The sequence below is a fragment of the Buteo buteo genome, chromosome Z (genome assembly GCF_964188355.1).
Source record: "Buteo buteo chromosome Z, bButBut1.hap1.1, whole genome shotgun sequence".
Lineage (NCBI taxonomy): Eukaryota > Metazoa > Chordata > Aves > Accipitriformes > Accipitridae > Buteo > Buteo buteo.
This window is the reverse complement of record NC_134204.1, coordinates 38589939-38611401: the sequence shown is the minus strand read 5'-3', so window position 1 is coordinate 38611401 and position 21463 is coordinate 38589939. Positions and strand designations below refer to the sequence as shown.

General features: G+C 37.7%; 1 protein-coding gene across 1 annotated transcript in view; it reads left to right on the top strand.

The window, feature by feature from the left end:
* Positions 1-21133, top strand: part of MLLT3 (MLLT3 super elongation complex subunit) — a 145337-nt gene extending 124204 nt beyond the window's left edge. The window contains exons 8-12 of the mRNA XM_075021761.1: positions 3934-4066; positions 5613-5712; positions 8896-8967; positions 10237-10308; positions 17602-21133. Of these exons, the coding sequence (XP_074877862.1) occupies positions 3934-4066; positions 5613-5712; positions 8896-8967; positions 10237-10308; positions 17602-17733 (509 nt within the window). The 3' untranslated portion in view covers positions 17734-21133. The remainder of the gene's footprint in view (positions 1-3933; positions 4067-5612; positions 5713-8895; positions 8968-10236; positions 10309-17601) is intronic.
* Positions 21134-21463: the final 330 nt, after the last annotated feature.

Genomic DNA, 21463 nt, shown 5'->3' with positions numbered 1-21463 from the left:
CTGACTTTGTCCTTTTGCAGGGTTAGGTAGCATGGCGCCTGGCTCCATCTGAAGCCCTGCTCAGGAAGGTGTGGCTTCTTATGGGGAGCCCAAGGATGTGTGTATGTGGACCCTTTCAAAGGACCGTGATCTTCCCATACTATTGGGAAGTTTTAAGAGCATACAGTATTTACTTTAGATACATGGTATGGGAAGATGATGGTTAGACTTTAAGTTGACTTTAAGTTTGCATGTTGGTTTTCTGGCTAATAGTTACAGTTTACTTGGAACTCGGTAAAGAAATGCATTTTTCTTCCCAGAGAACTTGCCAAGGCAGGTTTTCTGTAAATAACTTGAGATTCATCCTATGTGATCTATTAAATTACCTAGTTCCTGCTTGGCCTTTTTCCTTGGGTTTATGAGATTGTACTACTGATACATTCTTAATCAACTTTTGTTCTGTTCTTTGGATCGGGAGCATTAGAAAAGCAGCTTTTGACTAATTAAAATTGCATTTGTTTTATCCATTTATATTCCTCTGGTAGACTTGATTTAAGGTGATGAAAATACATTAGTGCCTCAGGTAGACAGTTTATTTTTAAATAAATCTACACATGATGTATATCTGTCCTACTGACTTTCTATAGGTGACTAGTACTGCTTTTCTAATGTGTTCTGGCAGCGTTACTCCAACTCAAAGACAGCAAGAGCTGAAGTGAACTGTGTTTGATGACTGGCTTCTGGCATTTCATTTTTACCTGAGGCTAAACAGAACCCCTTCTTGCTGAAGCCCCATTTTTGCTCTCATGAAAACTTCATTAGTGGTGTGAACTGCCCATTAAAAGCCAAAAGATTTGGATACCCTTTCCTGTATCTGTTACCTTATGTTGGTCAAAAACTGGTTGACTTGGTGTTTTCTTCTGAGCAGACTGGATCCATCCATCTCTTGTGGGTCATATACAAGACATATCACAGATGGTCTTTCAGTTTTTTTGAACCTTCTCAAGAACAGATAGGAGATCTTTCCTCTGATATGAACAACTCTGAAGTGCAAGTGGTATATATGTCTCCTCTTTCTTGCCACAGTAAATAGTGATTACTGCTTCTTTCTGGGAGTTCCAGTTAACTAAATGCTTTCATTGCCCAGGCTGTGCATTTGCATATCAAAGAGATGAAACACCAGGCATACTGTGGCATGTTCACGCTGTATGTTGTGCTGTGGTCAGAACCCATGCTTTTTTCCCTAACTAGAAGTTACTTGCCAGTGCCATTGCTCTTTTTCTGTTGCGTTCAAACTCCAGTGCTCACTCAAGTGTCAGAAAACCACAGCATGAACTTTTTTCACCTCTTTTTGTATGAGCAGTGGGCTAACCTAAGGTTCTTCAAGTTCTTCTGCCCTTGGGACTTACACTGATATTTCTATTTCCTTATCAAGAGCACTTGGACAGCTCCTAGTTTTCAGTTTCTTCTTAACTATTCTGACCCTTTAGGATCCAAACAACTTCTCAAACACTTTAAAAGGTTGTTGTGGAATTTTAAGTTGTTAGCAAGAAGCAGAAGACTAACAGTGACATCACTATCAGTGCTAGAAAAAAAAGACCTAAAAATTAATGCTTTACTGATTGTTAAGAAAGTCCACTTAGAAAGTTAGCTAGCTGAGTACAAAATGCCTATTCAGAGTCCCAGACGTGGTCCTACATCAAGAGAAAACTTGTCTGAATGACAGGTTTTTCAATGCCTGTGGGGCTGTCAGTGATAGATGTGTCTCAGGAGCACAAGTTCCTTTTTCTCCAAGAAAGAGGAATAAGCCTGTTGGCAACTTAAGACATGACCGTCTGATTGTCCCAGAACACAGCAGCAAGGGAGTATCAGGGGATGAAATGCCCCCCTGCTATACTTGGAAAAAGGACAGAGGCAAGAATAATGAATTAGCTTAAGCTTGGGAGAGCAGGCTGTGTAGGGATCATGAGGAATGTGTGCTGGTTTTCTTTCTGCTTCCATTTAAGAATAAAATCAAGGACTGATGTTTTGGGTGACTTGCAAGCATAGCTACCAGTTTCCATGTTGTGGAGTTACGTGCTGGTGTTTTATGCAAGATCAGCTATTCATATGTCATACTAAATTTCATTACAAAATTAGGTTTTGGTTGATTATTTTACCTTTCCTCCCACTGACCTTTTCCTGTGCTCTTTCAGCAAGAGTATGCTAATGCTTTCCTTTCATCTGTCCTTTACCAAGTCTTTTCTATTATTTTCTTCCTCCTGTATGTTGTGGAGAGGAGATGAATGCATTCTCAGAAGCTGACTTTGGCCTATGGAGTGGAGTGAGACTCATCTGCTCTCAGTGCAAAGACAACCATCTTCAGTAGGACTTTGGTGGTGGTTGTTAGTGTCTTTGCCCAGTAAGGTGTCAGGAAACTAGCCTTTCTAGGTTAAGCCTAGCCTGTGGAAATACCCTTATGTTCTACCCTTTTATCTTTCTTGAAACATGGAATCCTTTTCCATATATTGATAATTTAATTCTCTTTTCTAACCCTTTACCTCAATTCATTTAGCTCCCTATGCCATGTCTCTCATTCACCCACCTCAACAATCTAGCTGGCCAATAAGAATGTTTTCCCAAAGATCAAAATGGGTGAATTCTTCCTTCATCCCTGTGCTGATGCTGCTGAGAGTGCCCTCTCTCTTCCCTTTTAAAGGGAATATGTTTATTACTGCTCCTATTAAAAGCTGAGGAAGGAGTCCCTTCCCTCCTTCAAGGGTCAGATAATTAGATATTCAGTCAGACTACAAGTTAGCATTTGCAAATAGCTGAGCATTGTCTGCCTGAGACCCAAGCAGAAACAGAAGATGGAGCACAGATCAGCGGTGGTTGTGTGGATAAGAAGCACTTCAGTATAGCTCCTTTCCCTTGTCACCTGTACAAGTGTCTGGTCCACCAGGAATTTGCCCATCAGCACCATCTGGACTTCTTCCCAGCCAACCGTAGGGCATAAAAACAGAGCAGAGAAACCATTGATCTGAACCTGGCCAAACTGTGCCACTTTATGAAAGTTCAAGTACGTGTCTCGAATGGGCTGTACTTCAGAGTTAAATGCCTTGTGGCATCAGTCTTCTTCCTTCCCTCTTCTAAGCTGCTTTTGCCCATTCTTATTTCAAGCAGCTGTAGTTTTACACTTCCCAGATGTTAAACATATTCCTCTTTCTGTAACTGTCTTTTACAGCAAAATAAATTGAGTAAAATCAAACCAAAATTCCAAACTGAATTTAATGCATTTTTATGAGCACGTCAAGCTTTGTACCATGGAAAAGAGACGATGTTGTTGCGTGGGATTGATGCACTTTTTGCATATGAACGTTGGCAAAGTGCTTACTTGACTTGAAATGGACCCTGAAATAAAGCTAACTATATAAAAAACAGGAAGACAAAGACTGCCTGGGCCAGTATGAGTTAGAATGATTTGTTAGACTCTGCTTCTCAATACATGGATTAACCTAACAAATGTACTCTTATTGATCGGTATGTCCCTGTAGATCTTTACTTACATATAATACCATTTGAGAAAGCAAAAAATGCTAAAACCCAGCAATGCAAAAGAATCTTGCTTCTGATAATAATAAAGTAATAGGCAATTTCTCCTGGCGTGACAGTATTTTACTTACTTCAGCTATGGTCCAGGCGGCCAATCGTGCAAACACTTGAACATATGAGTCACTTCACTATCATGAATAAGTGTATTGAAGCTGAGTTGTTCTGTGAGTAGGTGATTCATGGATAAGTCCCTGCAGCATAAGCCTTCAGTGCATTACTTCATTGGTTTAATGTTAAAGACTCTCCTCTCCCAACACTGTGCAGGAAGGGTAGTGTTCTGTTATCTACAAAGCTAGGTGAATTGCCCCTGGAACACTGCAAAGTGAACTTCATGTGTGTATTTTATTGTTTCTGTTGTCTCAGGTCCATTGAGGTCTATAATGAAAGATCTGCATTCAGATGATAATGAAGATGAATCAGATGAAGCAGATGAGAATGACAATGATTCTGAGTTGGAACGACCTGTAAATACACAAGGAGGAAGCAGGAGTCGAAGGTGAGTGTCTTGTGATTGCAAGTAGCCTGGTAGCTAAGACATTGTGCTTGTTAGTAATGAGGTAAGATCTAATGAGAGTGCTGAGGTCTAAAGAGTGCTGAGTAACAAATGGGCAGAGAATTCAGACTCTCTTTTTAAAGCATATGCATGTAAAACTGCCTCTTCTAAAAACTAACAGAATTATCGATTCCCAGTACAAACTATTTCTGTACTAATCCATATGGTTACGATGATCCTCATTCATTTGACTTTCCTTGATTTCATGCCATTGTGACTTCAGGGGAGTAGTCATAATTACTCTCTGGCATAAATGAGATAAAATTAAGTCCTTCAATTGCTGGATGAGCTATTCTGTACATAGTCTCATTTTTAAGATCTCTCTGCTTACTAGTTTTAGATTAGGTTGTTAAATTGGATCAGAATCAATGAAATTTGAATTTCAAGTAATTTCTGCAGTGCCTGCAGTAGGTAATGTGTAAAAGTGCAGACAGAAGGTAAAGAAAGTAGATGTCACAGAAATTACTTTTTAAAAAAAGCTTGTGCATGCTAGCTGCAACCCTAAGAGGGTGTTCCAAAAAGCATCTATTCTTCAGGCAGCTTGAAGCTCCATCTGAATGTTGTTGAAGGTTATGGAAAACCTGAAACAGTCTCTCTCGAACCTTTCCATACCCAGTTCTTTATCTGATCCACAGGGTTTTGCTGTGAGCGCACACCACCTGAATGCTGTGTCAGCTACTGCTTAAATGGGAAGGTAATAGGAAAACACTGATGAATGTCAGCTGCGTGCCTTGTGCACTTTAGCAGCTGGAATCAAGGAGAAAAAGACCAAGATGACTATCAGTTTGAGAATTTGTTCCTGTCAGTGATTATAAAAAGGATTGTCTCAAGCTCAGTTTGTCTCTAAATGTGGTGACTTTGTTTCTCTACCTTCTTTTTATCCCAAATAACTTTTTTTCTTTCTTCCAACAAATAAATATTCCCTGTTGTTCCTAAGTAAATGAAGGGTGAGACTGATTAGGAGCTGAGCTTTTTCATGTGGCCTCTCCTGAGATACTAACTTCCTAAATTTTAGCCAGGAAAAAGAGTGTTATTTATGATGAGAAACAAGGAACTTTTCAGTGAAACACTTGTCCAGCTGGGAAGTAGAGCTGTTTAGAAAGCTTTTAGAAGAGCCGAAAATTAACTCTAAAAAACATTTTCCTTCTTCCATGAGGCTGTGAACCAAGATACAGACTTGCTCCAGGACCATTGGGAACAGCAGTGTAACGTTGTAAATATCTAACCATTTCTGTAATGTTAGCTGCTCTTAACCGGTCATGTCATCTCAGCCAAATGCAGGCAGACAGCCTTGTTCTCCAAGCTACACAGAGCTTTTTTCCAGGGTGCAGCCCTGCTCAGATGCCTGTCTTCCATGTGACCTTGATTAATGATGGCTTGCTTAGCAAGGGTTCTTTCTTAGTGTCCTACCTCAAAGTGCAAGTTCTGTTCACTCCTGTTAACAGCCCTTTGTTTGGAGGTGTCATCTTCTGGCTCTGTTTTTCCATAGGGTTAGTCTGAGTGATGGCAGTGACAGTGACAGCAGTTCAGCTTCCTCACCACTACATCAAGAACCAGCACCACCTTTACTGAAAACCACCAACAACCAGGTAAAGTCAGGGTTCGTAAATGCAGTCCTGGGGAGCTGATAATGACATTCTGATTACTTTGGTCCAGTTGCTTAGTCTGTAAACTGACATAAAAGCTTTTTTTCCAGGAGAAGTAGTATTTGGTTTAGCAAATACTATTGAACAAAGTAATGTTTTCATCAATATTTTAATAAATGTGTCCTTTCTGTATGAATTAGCTTTGTAAGGGAAACAATGCAAACTGGCTTTACAGCATCAGTTGTACAATTGATAGAGATTTGGGTTTGTATTAGCAGTAGACATGGTTCACATCATTAGGCTCATACTCAGGAGTTGATTCATCTCTTCCCCTCTCCCTCACCAGTGTTCATCTAGAAGGTACAGGATTTTTTACTTCACTAGAAAACACAATAGTTCTTACTTCAGTATCAGAGTACTTGTTCTGTGTCTGTAAGAGCTAACTTATTTTTGAGGTAGGAAAGTAGAGTAGTTTTTCTGTTTTCAGAGAAAAGAAATTAAATAACCTGAAGCTACAAAATACATCAGGGACAAATCAGAATTAGAGTTTGGGAGTTACCTCACCCCCAGTCACCAATAAAGTAAGGCTTTCTAAATACAAAAATTAAACATAAAAGCTGATATTCTTTTTTAGAAAAACAGAATTTATACATCTTTTGTCACTTATTTTAGGGAGCCATAATTCACTCCCAGTGTCAGTTGGATCATACACAAAGTAATCATGAAATTTACTGACTGGCAATAAATGACTGCTTAGAGTATTGAAATAGTTAGAATAGTGTCTACATGTATTAACAGAAGTTTGTGGTTTAGATGGTGAATTTTATGGATAAGTTTTTCCTATATCTCTTAGGTTAACTTCTTCAATTATCTGACAGAAATTATTTACTTGTCATTGTTTTTCTAATAAGGTTTCCAATACAAACTTAGTGATAGTCCAAAACCAAAACATTATTATTCATGTTGGTTTAGTTCAAATACACTGTGGAGTTAAAAAAAATAGCAAGTAGTTTGTACACAGGGAGAGGAAGGAGACTCCATGTCCAGAAAGCATTCTTATTATCCACCAGAAACTCTGTAGGCTTTTCTAAGTTGATCTGTACAAAAGTTACAAGTTTTTAAGAAAGAGTCTTTGGGGAAAAAAGCAAACTATAAAGATGAAGAATCTTGCATTTACTGGAGACATAAGCACAAGAAAAATAAAACACCTGTCTATGGCTTGTTGTTTAATGAAGACTAACTTCTACAGAGGCAATGTAATTGTTAAGTAATTTTAAGTCTCAATATCAGTAGCCCACTCAGTCACATCTTTCATGTTCCTTTCCCCTTTGGTGATCTAACAGAAGATCTACCTGTGCATTTAGAAACTCCAAGCAATAGCAGTGTGCCAGCTAAAATTGAATGTCACATACCTTCTTCTATTTTTGTAATTGAGATGAATTTTATAATTGAGCTGAAAATTAGAAATTTAGGGAAGCATTATGAGAATGCAAATTGTATGGACCATAGCCACATTTGAAATCTCTGCTTGGTAGCATAGTGCTGCTTGCCAGGAAGATGCTTTTGACTGATGAAATCAGGCTCTTGTTGACTGAGTCCACTCATAGAACTAAAGAGCTAAGACAGAGTTAATATTTCTATAAGCTTCCTCAGATGTGATTAGTGCTAAACAAGAGTGTTTAAGATGTTAGATTTCAACTACACATCAAGAGCACTGTAAGGAAGCAACTTTTTCAAATATACTGTCTCTTTGCTAAGGTTCTATTTGAAACCAAGAATTTTCTTCCTTTAAAAACAAGAAAAGCATCTAAAAGGTACTGGATCCATGCCTAGAGATCTGGGGTTTTTTTTTTTTTTTCAAAACAAGGCTTTATCTTCCACTGGCCTACACAGCAGTAACTCCAGGGGCTGTTCAATTGAAGAACTGGGATTTTTCTTCAGAAAAGTATGTTTTGCTTTCTGGCCACGCATCACTCTTGGCTTAGCAAATCCTTATGTAAGGTTAACTCAGATCTGCAGTCACTTTCTCTATATAGGGAAATAGCTGCCTCCCTGCTGAATTCTTATGGTGCTGGTCAACCTGGGAGGCATATACTCAATTTTATACTAAGGAAAGTAGAAATTGAAGGGAAGTTACAGAAAGCTGTTAGTGAGACTTCTTGCTAGTCTGGAACACTTGCTTTTACAGACCTTATTTCCTTGTTTTATTTGCTGAGTTTTGTCCTGTGTTGTGACTGTCCAGCGTGGTTTCGGAGATAATCATGCTAGTAATGTTAGTCTCACTTACAATGAAATGTGAAACAAAATCTCCCATTGTCTATGATAATTTATTTTCCTTTGATGTTTTTCGGAAGAACTGATCATATTTCAGGTTAGGCACAACATGGTGATTTTTTATTTGTTTTTGACTCTACTTTTAACTTTAGAAAATGTGTGTTGTGTGTGGAAAAATTGAAAGAATAATCAACAGTTCTGTTTCCCCAAAATATTCCTCACCTTAGTCCTAAAATTTTCATATTAAGCATGGTGTTCTGCTGCTTATTGACAGGCTCTTCTTGACTGTGGTTCAGTATTGGATGAAGCATTCTTGGTTTGTATATATGATAGTAAATGGCTTTGTATGACATTGAAGGAAGGGTACCATATAAGTGCAAGAGAAATTACCATCCAACACTTTTTTTTTTCAGTTACAACTCACGTGGTCATTTCAAAGACTATGTTTCAAAATTGCTATTGTAGAAGAAAAGAGACAGCATTGGGGGGAAAAAAAAAAAGAACAGGAAAAATATACTGATGATGTGACATTTCAAAGGCACTGGAGAGTACCTCAGCATCATTTTGTATCTGCAAAATCAGACATCTTATCCTACCAGCATACAAAAGATACAAAAAAAGTGTTGAGGAGGCTTTAAATGACATGAAATTAATTCCTTTAAGGATTAATAATATCAACATCACCTCATTCCAGCAGCTCATTTTCTGCTGTAACGTGCTTTTTTTCTGAAAAATATAAGTAGGTTGTATGGATTAAAGAATAAAAAGCTCAGTTTTGAGTTTTGATTACATTTTCCCCAGATGTTACATTCTTTGTGTTATTAATTGATAGCAGAATTTTTCATATGTAATTCATATGTAATTGTATCCAGTGATTCATTTAATTTTTACAGTATTTTCTTTCTTTTCCAGATTTTAGAAGTGAAAAGTCCAATAAAGCAAAACAAATCTGATAAACAAATAAAAAATGGGGATTGTGATAAGGTAAATGGCAATGAGGTAACAGTTAACTAGTCCAGAATGTGATATTAATGTATTTACTAAACACTAACCTTTGTTACAGAATGAAAATCTTAGTAATTAGGACATCTTTGCTTTGGGTTCCTTTAGGTGCAGATTTTTTTCTTCTGTGCAATTTTGAAAGTCTTCTCCTTCTCTTCAATACATGTGGTGATTTGGCAAATGTCACCAGTTGGGAATCTGTGATCTATTATTTATTTTATCTACTTTCTACCATGAGTTTGCATTGTGCTTCACAGATGAAGTGTTAATTTTTGAAGAGGACAATTCACAGCTGTATTCCTAGCCAATAAATGAATCAATTAAAAAAATATATATGTTTTCCAGAATCCTTTCTGAAGGCAGTGCATTAGGAAGTGGCAGTGTGATTTAGCATGTTAACTAGAATGGTATGAACCAACATTTAAGACTGAGAAAGACAGTTTTGTTTAAAATCATGTCAGCTGGCCATAGGTAAGAGCTCTAAGTCATTGTCTGAGTGAACATAGCACGATTTCCCAGTGTGGACAAGTTCCTCTGAAGATTCATATTTTACAGGTATTAGCATCAACTTTGTGATAATGTGAGGCAGGAGACCAAAGTTTCAGTATCTGTTGCTAGATTTTCAGTGGCCTGGTCCATATGCTTTTTGATTTCTTAAGCTGGGTGCTGTATCTCTCTCTGCTTGAAAGAAAAAAAGGTTTCTGATGGCTCAGGCTGAAGGAGAAGGTTGATAATTGGGTGGAGAGGTGGGACATGTTTGACATCCCAGGAAGAAGGACAGTGGAATTTACCATTGGATTAATCTTTCTTGATCTTTCTCCCCTCCTACCTCCTTGCTGACACAGAAAATTAATTATGTAGCTTTAGAGAAAGAGAAGGGTTTGATTGTGAGCCTTTGGATTTGAGTCTTACATGGAAAAATGGGAGATGTTTTTTAAAGATGCTGTTTTGGCATCCCCAGTCTGTTTGACACTTTTTGCCACAGTTGAGATACAGACATTATCTTCTACAGCAAAGGACCACCTAATAAGATTTTCATTGGCATTAAGTATCTAAGAAAACCCACAAAAACTTATATTTGGGTTGTATTAAGCTAGAAAAAGCTAGACTACTAAATCAGAAAATTTAGCTCAAAGAAGATTTGAAATAAAATTTTCATTTGTATTGTTTTTGAAGATATCTGAAGTTTTTAAAATACATAGCTATGACTTAATTAACAAGTTGTTTATGGGGGGGGGGATTTGTTTCTAGGCATATCTCGATGAACTAGTAGAGCTCCACAGAAGATTAATGACATTGAGAGAGAGACATGTACTGCAGCAGGTGAGGAGCACTCTCATGCAATATCACAGCGTGCTCATTGAAATTGTGAAGTCACATCTATTTTTTTGCCTTCATCTAAAACTCTATAATAATCAGGTTTAATAACCTCAGGCCTCTATAATCCGTATACAGCCCATCACCGCTTTCAGTGTAGTTTAGGGAATTTTACACGTACTTTAAATTGTGTTGTCAAACTAAATGACAGATTTTTTAAAAAATGCCTATCTGAGCTAAATTTTTCACCAATTCTATCTGAGCTAAATTTTTCACCAATTCTTTGTTACATTTCTCAACATACTGTATCAGTAATTATGAAAACAGGATGGGAGAATGGATACAGCTGTGCACCATGACTTGATAAATATCGTGTTGCTTTCTCCTGAAAATGACTGGTGCTTGCTCAGAAACAGTTAAAAATGTTTTCTATGGCAAACAGAAAACATGGAACTCAAAGCAAAACTCACTTTGGGGAGAACCACAATGTATTTATTGAGTCTTCTGAAGTCATGGAATGAGTAAAATATGAAAACGTGCAAACCAAGAAGGCTCCAAATTTATTGAAAGGTTACGCAGTTGTAAGAACAAAGAGTAGTATTCTTTGTTTTGGACAGCATTGTCAGGTACTATTGAATTACAAACTGTGAAGATTAAACAATAAGTGCTATTAACAAAGCAGATGTAACTGTAGCATGAATGGTTTTATTACGTTTAGTGCAATTATGTGCCAGTTGTGGACATGTCGTAAAGAGGGAAATTTTTACCACTTCTAAATGACTGCAATCACACATCAAATTTCTCAACATTGCATAAGTGTGTTAAAAATATTTTGTAAGCCCCAGCATTAACCTGTTCATTAGTTCAGGCTCAATATTTTGAGTGAAGATGAGAAAACAATTGAGACATCAGTGAAAAGGAAGACCTTGGTTAAGGATATTCTTAGTTAAAGAGGAATTCTGACAGCTTTGTCAGATTTCCTAAGTTACAATACATTGGTTATCTTTCATATTTAATGTACTGTTGTTTCTCAGGTTCCCTTTTGTCTACAAAGGGAACCAAAGCACACTTTTAGAATGCTGGCAGAGGCAAATTTGGGGGAAACTGCTGTGCAGGAGACTAAAAGGTAGGAATTGCAACACCCTGTCCACTTTACATTATTCATTAATTCTTAGAGAGTTCACATAAAAAGTGAATCTGAAAAAGCCACTGTGTTGTAAATTCACACCCTATCTTTGCTTCCTGAGCGCTTATTTCCCCAGTTATCCAAGGCATAGCTTTTGAATGGTTTTCACTTCTGGTAGACCTCTGTAGCCAGTATTACTCAGCTACCAGCTATCAGTACGGAACTGCACCACTGTCCTAGCCTGCACAGTCCAGCCATAAATCCAGCTTTACTGGGGCTGTATTGACAGCCTGCAGAGCATAGGGCCTAGGTGGTTTCATGTGAAATCTTGAAAAAGAAAACCATCTTCAAAATCTGTTATGCAAAGCAAAGGTAAAAACATGCGAGAAACGTTTTTTCCCCATGAGGATGGTCTAACAGTGGAACAGACTGCTGGAGAGACTGTGCTGTCTCCATCCTTGAAGCTTTTAAAATCCTGACTGGATAAGCCCAGAGCAGCCTGATCTGATCCCATGGCTGAGCCTGATGGGGGCAGGGCTGGCACTAGCAAAACCCCTTCCAACTGGAATTCTTCTGTCATCCTAAGAAATATTTTCCAAGCAAACAGCATGGTTCAAATTGAATCCATAATCCTCTTGCTCTCATCTAGTAGCATTTAAGTGTATTTGGTGGGGAAGAAATATTCACCTATGTTAGAAAAATGATGGGTTCATCCACTAAAGCTTCTTCAGTCTGATGTTAGAGTACTGTTATAATCTGCTTCATGGGAAATACCTAATATAAGGAAAAACTGTGTGAAAAGAGACTTAACTGAGCTGGAAATTTGGAGTATCCTATTCTGAGTAAATGAAAGAAGGACAGCATATTCTTGTGCATTTTAAACTAAAGATAGACCTTTTCTTTTCTCCTGAGTGTATTTATCAGACAAGAGAAAGCATTCATTCGTTGACCTTTGCCTCACAACTCTCATGAAGAATATGAGTTTAGTACTGTAGTCCGTGACTTCTCGTAGCCTAGTGTTTAAAATTGTTAGGTTGATGTAGAATCAATGTGGCCTTGTTTTCTGGGGGACTGTTCTTGCAGATTGTTTCCCTTTGTTTGGAGTGTGTGTGCTGTTGATACAGCCCCAGTGAAACCTGGATTTATGGCTGGACTGTGCAGGCTAGGACAGTGGTGCAGTTCTGTACTGATAGCTGGTAACCGCGTAATACTGGCTACAGAGGTGTAGCAGAATTCAGTGGAAGAACCAAGTTACTTGCCAATTGTTTGTTAGCCAGTCTGCACTAGCCAATGGTCTATGCTGTTATAAAACAAATAATGCAGTTTAAAGTCTTTAATCCCTCAATATTCTGCAATTCATTAGTTCATATGATTTGATAAGTTTACAGAAATATGTTCACAATATTGAATGGATAACTTGCAAAGCATCAGTGCCTCTCTGCATTACGAATAAACTGTCATCCCATCTTTAATGTCCTTACTGCTTTACAGCTATGTAATTAATGTAAAATACTTCCAGTGAGCACAAAAATAAAAAAGTACAAAGCTGAGAAAGTTTTTAGGAATGAATGTGAAACTTCTAGACCAAGAAATACAAGTATATAAGCACTATAGAAGGTACAAAGGTCAGGAGAACAAGGGGTAAAACTGTGGAAAGGGATGGTGGTTACTACATGAGAAGAGGGATTGAGTGTAAAAATATGCAACAGAAAACTGTGAATAGCTGCAAGAGTTTTAAAGGTGGTGGCGGCGTTGAAGTGGAATGGTGGTGGAGTTGTCTGTTTCTGAGTGGTGATTGTCATCTCTTTAGTTTATGTCAGGGCAAGTAATAATCTCTTGCACATGTCAAAGTCTGCTACCCACAGACTTCTAGGGAATTTTTAAAGAAGGAACTTGCAAGAGAAGAAAGACAGCATTGATCATTCAAAAGCGCTGGCTTTTGAAACTTATGCTGAGGAATGTGAGAAGGAGAGGACAGTTTTGGGTTTTTTTTTTTGCAATCTCAGTTGTTACCAAGTCCATAGGCTTGACAGCAAACAGGAATGCAGCCAAGTTGGAAATGAGAAAAATGTATCTGTTTGAGAATGTGCCTCTTTCCCCAAGAGAGGTATTTGTCTTTGAGACACTTTGTTAAAGGAAGCTGAAATAAATCCACAAAAAAGAGAGAGGAGGTAGGAGAGATGTAATACTGAACTGCAAGTGCCTGGATATGTAACTAAGTAATCCTGATGTAAAATTATACTTGCAGATATGTAAGAATTGCCCAAGAGGGAGAAGGCAGGTGAAAAAGAACATTTGACCCAGAAATTAGTCCTGTGAGAATTACCTGAGCAATTTTTATGTGAATACTGGACCATGCCTAGACAGAAATTGGTCTGAAATTACATTTTAAAAGAAATATCTCTCCCATCTCTTTCACTATGAAGAAAGGGTTTGGGATTTATGGTGATGAGGGGTTTGGTTTTGGTTTTGTTTTTTTTTTAAAAACTCTGTGATTTCCAGTGACATAGTAGAGGTAACTGAGTCTGCAATCAGATGTTAATGCTGCATGTCCCATATATTCAAATTTGGCTGGCTAAAGCTGGGTTCTTAACTCTGCATTTTCAGTGCAGATGATGTTAGCATGACCCCATGAAAGGCAACAAGATTTCTGGTAAGACTTTCCCTCTTAGGTTGAGGCATCAAGTCATATCTTCATCTGGTGAAAAATCTCCTTAAAGCCAGTGCACTAGACAGCACAGGCATAAGGAAGAAATTGAGAGTATGCAGCACTGCTGAAGATTACATTGCTTGTGTCCACAAGGTGCTTAACTTCAGATGGCAACTATCTTCTGAGAATTTTCTACAAGGGGCAGCTTGCAGGTCTGGAAACTATCACATGCCTAAAACCCTCCATAAATTGAAAAATGACTATGTCATTAGTTGCACTTTGGCTTCCTTAAACACACACATTCATTTTCTTGCTTAAAGGCAGATAAAGAGTTGTACTATGGTGGATAATGATGGAACTGAGCTGGAGAGACATGTAAACAGAGATGTACATTACAGCAGAAAAATAAAGCTTGCTACAGCAAGAACAAATGGGATATTTTTGTTCTTTGCAGCCTGAGCTCTTGGAATAAAGCAGTTTAATGCTGTGTTTTTAATATCATAACTGTCAGACTTCCTGGCAACTAATCTCAACCTTTTATTCTTTTTCAAGTATTTCTGAATAGCGTAAGGATGCGTATGCTAATACTGTAAGTCATTAATTCCTCATTCACTGGCACACAGGCAGGTGTTTTTCATTGAGCTGTCTGGGTTTATCTTCATACACTTTTGTACATCCATTAAAACATTTGGGGTTCATTTCAGTCTGATTTACCCGGTGCCCTGACATAGTGGCTATATTTCTTGAGGGCTGGATGAGGGATATGTTTTAAATGTTTGTATTTCCCTTGGCCTAGAGCTTAAAAGCCCAAAGCAGAACCTGGTCAATAGAAGTGCTTATCAATTTTTTTAAAATATACAGCGCTGTTTAAAAATACATGTGTTAACACTTTTATGTAATCTTTGTTTCTAAAATCAGTTTTATTGCTGTGGGGGTTATGAGGGGTCATATTCTTCCACCGTAACACAAGGAAGCATTAGACAGAATTGTTCAGTGTAGCTACATTTTCCTGGCCTCAGTTTCTGTAAACTTCTTGTGCAGCCATTTATTTATCACACAGTAGATATTCAGAGAACCAAACTTAAGATTAGATTCCTAACTTTACAGAAGAAGGCTGGATTGAGTCCTTAGCTTCTCTCTTAGATGAGGCCCAAGAGAGTGCCAAAAATGAGAATGACAAGTAACACATATCAAAGTTTCCTTCTGGTAACAATCAGTTTTGTCCCATTTGATTTTTTTTCTCTTGTGTTAACTGCAGAACAGTAGGAGATGGAAAAGTGTTACAAGAATCTGTGAATCAACAAGTGGACAAACGAAATTGACAAATTTATATTAAAAATTCCCATATGGAAAAAAATTAGACCCAAGAGGCACAGGTTTAAATGAAGTGTTAAAAAGAGCAGGATTGTTCCTAAGTACTTTCAGAATTTTGGACAGCTGCAAACCAAATTAAACAGATTTTACTTTTATTTTTTTCCAACCTGGAAAATGGGAGATGATTGGAAATGGGAATTTTTACTGTAACAGGCATTTCCCTCTTATTATTTTATCTGGTTTTCATTCTGTTTAATCCACCCTAGGCTGTGTCATTCCATGCCTGACAATACACTTGAAGTTATTTCATTTATCATCTACATAGTCTTTTCTTCTGTGGTCTGACGAGAAAAAAACCATCTGCTTATATAATGAAATGGGGAGCAGAAAATTACAAAAGATTTAGCTTAAATTAATTTTTCTTTTTCAAGTTGATATATTCCTACCAGATTTGTCATTTTAAGGTATGCTCTGTAAGCCATGTGTGTGTACATCTGTATCTCCTCAAGCTGTGGGAAAGGAATTACAGTCAGAGTAATAAAGCTCAAACAAGCAAGGAATAGCTAGCATCAGTGTTTTGAGTGGAGGTATATGTGGAAGCCCTAGAACTAAATGGGTTTCAAAATGAAGGGTGCAAACAGGACGTTGAACCTAGCCTGACTGCTGCAGAAGGGATGCTTGGAAAGACTGAGCAGAAGAGGAGTGTTCTGTCAGGCCATGACACTACCCAGAGGCCTGCTTCACGATGGGGTGCCTTTCTGTGTGCTCACTTGGGATGTGTGCCTCTTGCAATGAAACAGTGCATAAGAGCTTCATAGCCATAGTGAGTTGGCATTGTGTTAGCCCTACCTGACAAATAATGCTTTGGCATTCCAAGATGTTGAATGGGGTTTTTAGGTAGGTGGACATCCTATCACTTCACATATCTGGAGTTACTTGTTACAGCAATTCAGTGTGGAGTATGACCGCTCTTTAAAAATGTAGACTTCAGTTGAGAGACTAAAAATGTCACAACTGCAGAAAGGCACAATTTTACTGTTGATTTCACCGAATCATAGAATGGTCGAGGTTGGAAGGGACCTCTGGAGGTCATCTGGTTCAACCCCCGCTACTGCTCAAGCAGGGACATGTAGAGCCAGTTGCCCAGGACTGTCAGATGACTTTTGAATATGTCCAGGGGTGGAGACCCCACAACCTCCCCGGGCAACCTGTGCCAGTGCTCTGTCATCCTCATAGGAAGAAAGTCTTTCCTGCTGTTCAGAGAGAACGTCCTGTGTTTCAGTTGGTGCCCATTGCCTCTGGTCCTGTCACTGGGCACCACTGAAAACAGACTGGCTCTGTCTTCTTTATACCCTCTCTTCAGGTATTTGTATACATTGATAAGATCTGCCCTGAGCATTCTCTTTTCTAGGCTGAAGAGTTCCAGCTCTCTCAGCCTCTCCTTGTAGGAGAGATGTTTTAGTCCTTATTCTTCTCAGGAACTCCTAACAGCTCTTCTGTTTGCTGTTTGAAAGCTGTGATTATATATTAAATAGTCACCAGAAGTGAACTTATGCCATTGGTAGGAGTCTTTTATGCTTGATTTAGTTTAAAAAAATTTGATTTAAGTCTGTTACTCAAGAAATAACTGCTGGTATGTGAACTAACAGTTGATGTGAGAGCTCTTGAATACACTTTTTTTTGTTTGATATGGACTAGATTCTATAAGGAGTTATTTCTTTCCCTTGCTTGCAGGAAGGCTTATGCCAATTATTTTCTAAAGTAACCTGCTTAGCAGCTATGCACACAGTAAATATTCCAGACAGAGATCTATCTGGGTTTTTTTTTATTTGTTTGGGCTTGCAGGGGGAGGGAGGGACTTTTTTTTTTTTTTTTCTTTTTTTTAAAGACTGACTTAGAAAGTATGCAGATTTTTCTTTTTAACATTTGAAAAATATGTCCCACATGATTATGTTTGCTGGAACAGTAGGTGGGTAGGCTGGCATTATGGTTGGTGATGATCTAAAACAAAGACAAACGAGGTACTGTAGTCTGGACCATAGTTGTGCCAGAAAGGAAGTGAGTGATAAGGACAATGGTTTAACCTGCAAGTGTTGGGGCAGTTGGGCTTGTTTTATGCTATTCATACGATACTTAGTGGCATGTTAATATATGCAGTGGGCATGTAAAACTGCTGAAATTTTCAGCTGTGTCTTTTTTTTCCTTTCAGATAGTAAATCTTATAGAAGAAACTGGACACTTTCATATCACAAATACAACCTTTGACTTTGATCTTTGCTCACTGGACAAAACCACAGTCCGTAAACTACAGAGTTATCTGGAAACATCTGGAACCTCCTGAGGATTCAGCATCTGGCTGCATCAAAAACTGTTCTTTGAATGAAACATTGAGAACAATGCAACCAAAATGGGGAGAAAAAAACAAAACAACCCTCTTCAGCTTTATTTTTCCTTAAAGCCAGTCATCATCTCTTGATAACGGGGAGGAAAAGTGACGAGACTCAGAGGACTGCTCTTCTCAAGAAGAAAACGCTCTTGAAGAGTTTGCCTGGTTAGCCTTGAAAAACAAACACACAAAAACAAACAAAAATACTTGGTCTTAATGAATGTGTATGGTATCATGTATCTCTCTCTGTGGTGTTCCAGTCCACAAGATGAATGCATGTTCAACACACTGCCTTATTACCTAACTGATCTATTTATTATTGCATACATGTATTCTGAAGTCAATGAGTCATTGAATGACACTACCAGATGTTGCAAGTAGTGGGGTCCCATGTGTGCTCTTTTGATGCAGTACTATCACAAGCCTAGTGACCTTATTCATGTTAAAATGCCACTTCTTGCTGTCTTTCTCTAGTCACTTAAAACACTACAGTCTTGTTTCCACTTCTGCAGTTCCAGGAAACAAGATACAAAGTTGGGGACCAAACAGCAGTCCTATATTTTGTTTCCTGTCTGCCACAGTGGGGTGGATCACAGAAGGTTGGACTGCAGGTCCTTGGTTCTATCCATTTATTGATCTTGACCATGGTAGAAACTGCACCAAATAGGATCATATGACTTGCTGTCTAGCCTTAGTGAGTAAACCAGTAGGACTTTTAACAAAAGATTTTATGTATACTGTCCTGAATCCAGCATCTTCTGCAGTCTACATTCTTGTGTCTGTTTTAATGTTATAAAGTTACATATATATAGGAGTGAAGGTGTTCTTCAGGATCATCATAAAAGAAGAAATACTGGTCCTGACTTCTAAGGAACTGTTGTAGAAAATTCTTAATTTGGAGCTATTTATTACTACAAATTTCAGTAGTCCTCTGCTGCCAGTTTATGACTCACTGTTGCCATAAAACTATTTGCATAACATTTTTGTTTGTTCATATAGTATATGGTTGTCTTTGTTTGGGGATTTTGTTTCTGGTTTTGTTGCTTTTTTTTTTTTTACAACTGCTAAATTAAAACCCTTTATTTGAAAATAAAGAAATATGTTATTATACAGTTAGATGTTGGAATAAATACATATATAATGTGTCGTGTATATGTGTATACACATATATACGCACCTGTGTGTGTGTATATATATATATACACACACACACACACACGCATATATGCTTTTTACACTTTCTAGATTTTGGTATCTCTTCAATAACCTGCTTGTGTTTCCAGAAGGATTTCTTGTCTATAAAAATGAGTATTCTTTCATACCATCTGTTATTCCTTAAAATCAGGATCCTTGTTTATGCATGATCAAATAAGAGGATGTCTACTCAGTTTCACATCAAAGCTCCATGCTCTCCTATTGCTGATGGTTTCTTGATGAAATCATCACCCTTCTATTACAAATTCAAATCCCCCAGTGAAAAGAGAAAAGAATTAAGAAAATACTTCTGGATGCAAAGGTTTATTCAGGTGTACCAGCCTTAAAAAATGTATCTTGTTTCTGGACAGGCCAGTATGTCATGTGTATGCTTATATGCCACATGTAGTCTGTATGTGTAGAGCTGGACAGTAGTATCTGTATGACTTACTGTTTCATGCACACAGTCTGTGCAGCACTGTAAAACTAAATTCTTATTGGGGGTATTTCTTATTCCAATCGTAAATCTTAATACTGTATCTTTAAGTCCAAAGAAAATTTTACACTTCACTGTTTTTGAAAGGGCAGGATACAGATTGGGTTGGGGGGCTTTTTTCTTATTTAAAATGTTGTTTGACCACACTCTGCAGGAAGTTCTTCTCAGGCTTCCCAAGAATAAGTGTACTTTTTCAGTAATGTTATGACTCTTATCGACGATTGGCATGAAGCATACTTGAAGCGTTATGTTGTTCTTTTAAGTCCATGTCTTAATGTGCAATTGGGAGGAGTGGGAATGTAATTTTAAAGTTACTTTTGACATAAGGCAGGTAATGGTGGGGAGGGGGAAGGGGTGCATGTGAAGGGGATAAACTTCAATTTTTATTGATTATTTTATATAAAAATGTTTGGAAATCTAAAAGCAACCTTAAAAATGTTTGGTCTACTAGTGTGTGTTCAACTTCCTATCTTTTAGTTACACCAGATACATATGGAATTTTGTCCATTTTGACTTTTCTAACTAAGTTTTGTGGTAAAAAACTGAGTTTCAGGAGGGGAAGAATCCCATGATATTTCTAGTATGTATGACTGTTGCACTGTTTTGTTAGAAATGGTGAAATGAATAATTTTACCCTTAAAATACTAGATAAGCCTTATTACACACTGAGAACAGGGGTGGAAGAAAACAGCAAATAGGAGAATAGGCATAAAAGGGAGATGACAGCAATTACAGTATCAAGTTAGTGCTGAATTTCATGCAAATTGTGGATCATCCTTAAACTCTTAAATTTTCTAATTCATTGGGAGAGGGAAGAAAATAGGCTACAGTTGTATGTGTGTGTGTTTTGGCTTTTTCACAAAATTCTGATAGAATAAGAGTTACGAAGTGTTGATCTAAATTAAAAAAAAATAGCTATTTGAATCTAGTTTTGTATGCAGAAGCACAAATCCTTGTTCACTTAAGTTCAGACATTCATATTTCTCTTAAAGAAAAAATAGTAAGATACCTTTCCAAGTCTTTAACGTATATGAACATTGATCTTTGGGATGGGTTAAAATGTTTTCACTGTTAATATTTTGGAGTTTTACTTAACATCAAGCTGTTTAAAACAAAGTTATATGTGAATATTTGGTGCACCTTAATTGATTGAGATGACCAGACAGAGGTTAGTAGTAAGTTGCAATGCCTAAAACATCATTTTCAGTGTGAGTCACTGTTATTAGAACAGTAGTTGTATCTAATAGTAAGGACAGTTTTCATCTCGTCACTAACTTTTCACCTCAGGAAGTGGATGTCCAATTGGGTAGACAAGTTAATATCTTTTTAGAGGTTTGAATCCACTGAGAGGGTTTACAAAAATTTCAGTATCATCTAGATTTGAAGGCCATCTGAGTCCATGCTAAAGAGAAAGTGCAAGAAAGGAGGAGGGGGCATACACTGAAGTGAGGAGGGTCTTCCAAGGTAAAACAAAACCTGTGCTCTGTCTTCAGTCCTTGGACTGTAAGAAATGGTTGATCGTTTCTCTCTCTCTTCGTTTCATTGGTTGGGTGGTTTTAGGTTAAGTCTATACTTTCAATTTCAGAAGCAGAGTACACATGGTACAGTGCATTTGGAAAGCCCAGTATATTTCTATTAGTTTATTTTAGTCCAAAGGAAGGAGGGTACATGTTCTTGGGTTTTGCCTGACCCATTGTACTTCTTTCCCATTCTCACATTGAAGTAAAGTATGTTTACAATCTGGTTTGTGTCCTTGGTCCTTACTTAGTAAGTATCATTGTTTTCTTAGAAGCTATTCTAGTGTTTTGGGGTCTCTTGAATGACCCGTTGATTTCAAGCCCCATTACTTAGTTTGCAAAATTAATGGGAAAGCTGTAGAATGGTCTGAAGAGGAAGACTGCCCCGTTAAGTTGTTGCATGCATTATCTTACTTCAGACACTGCTCTGATGGTAAGATTTTGATTTGCTTCTTACCATCTTTGTTCATACGCATCA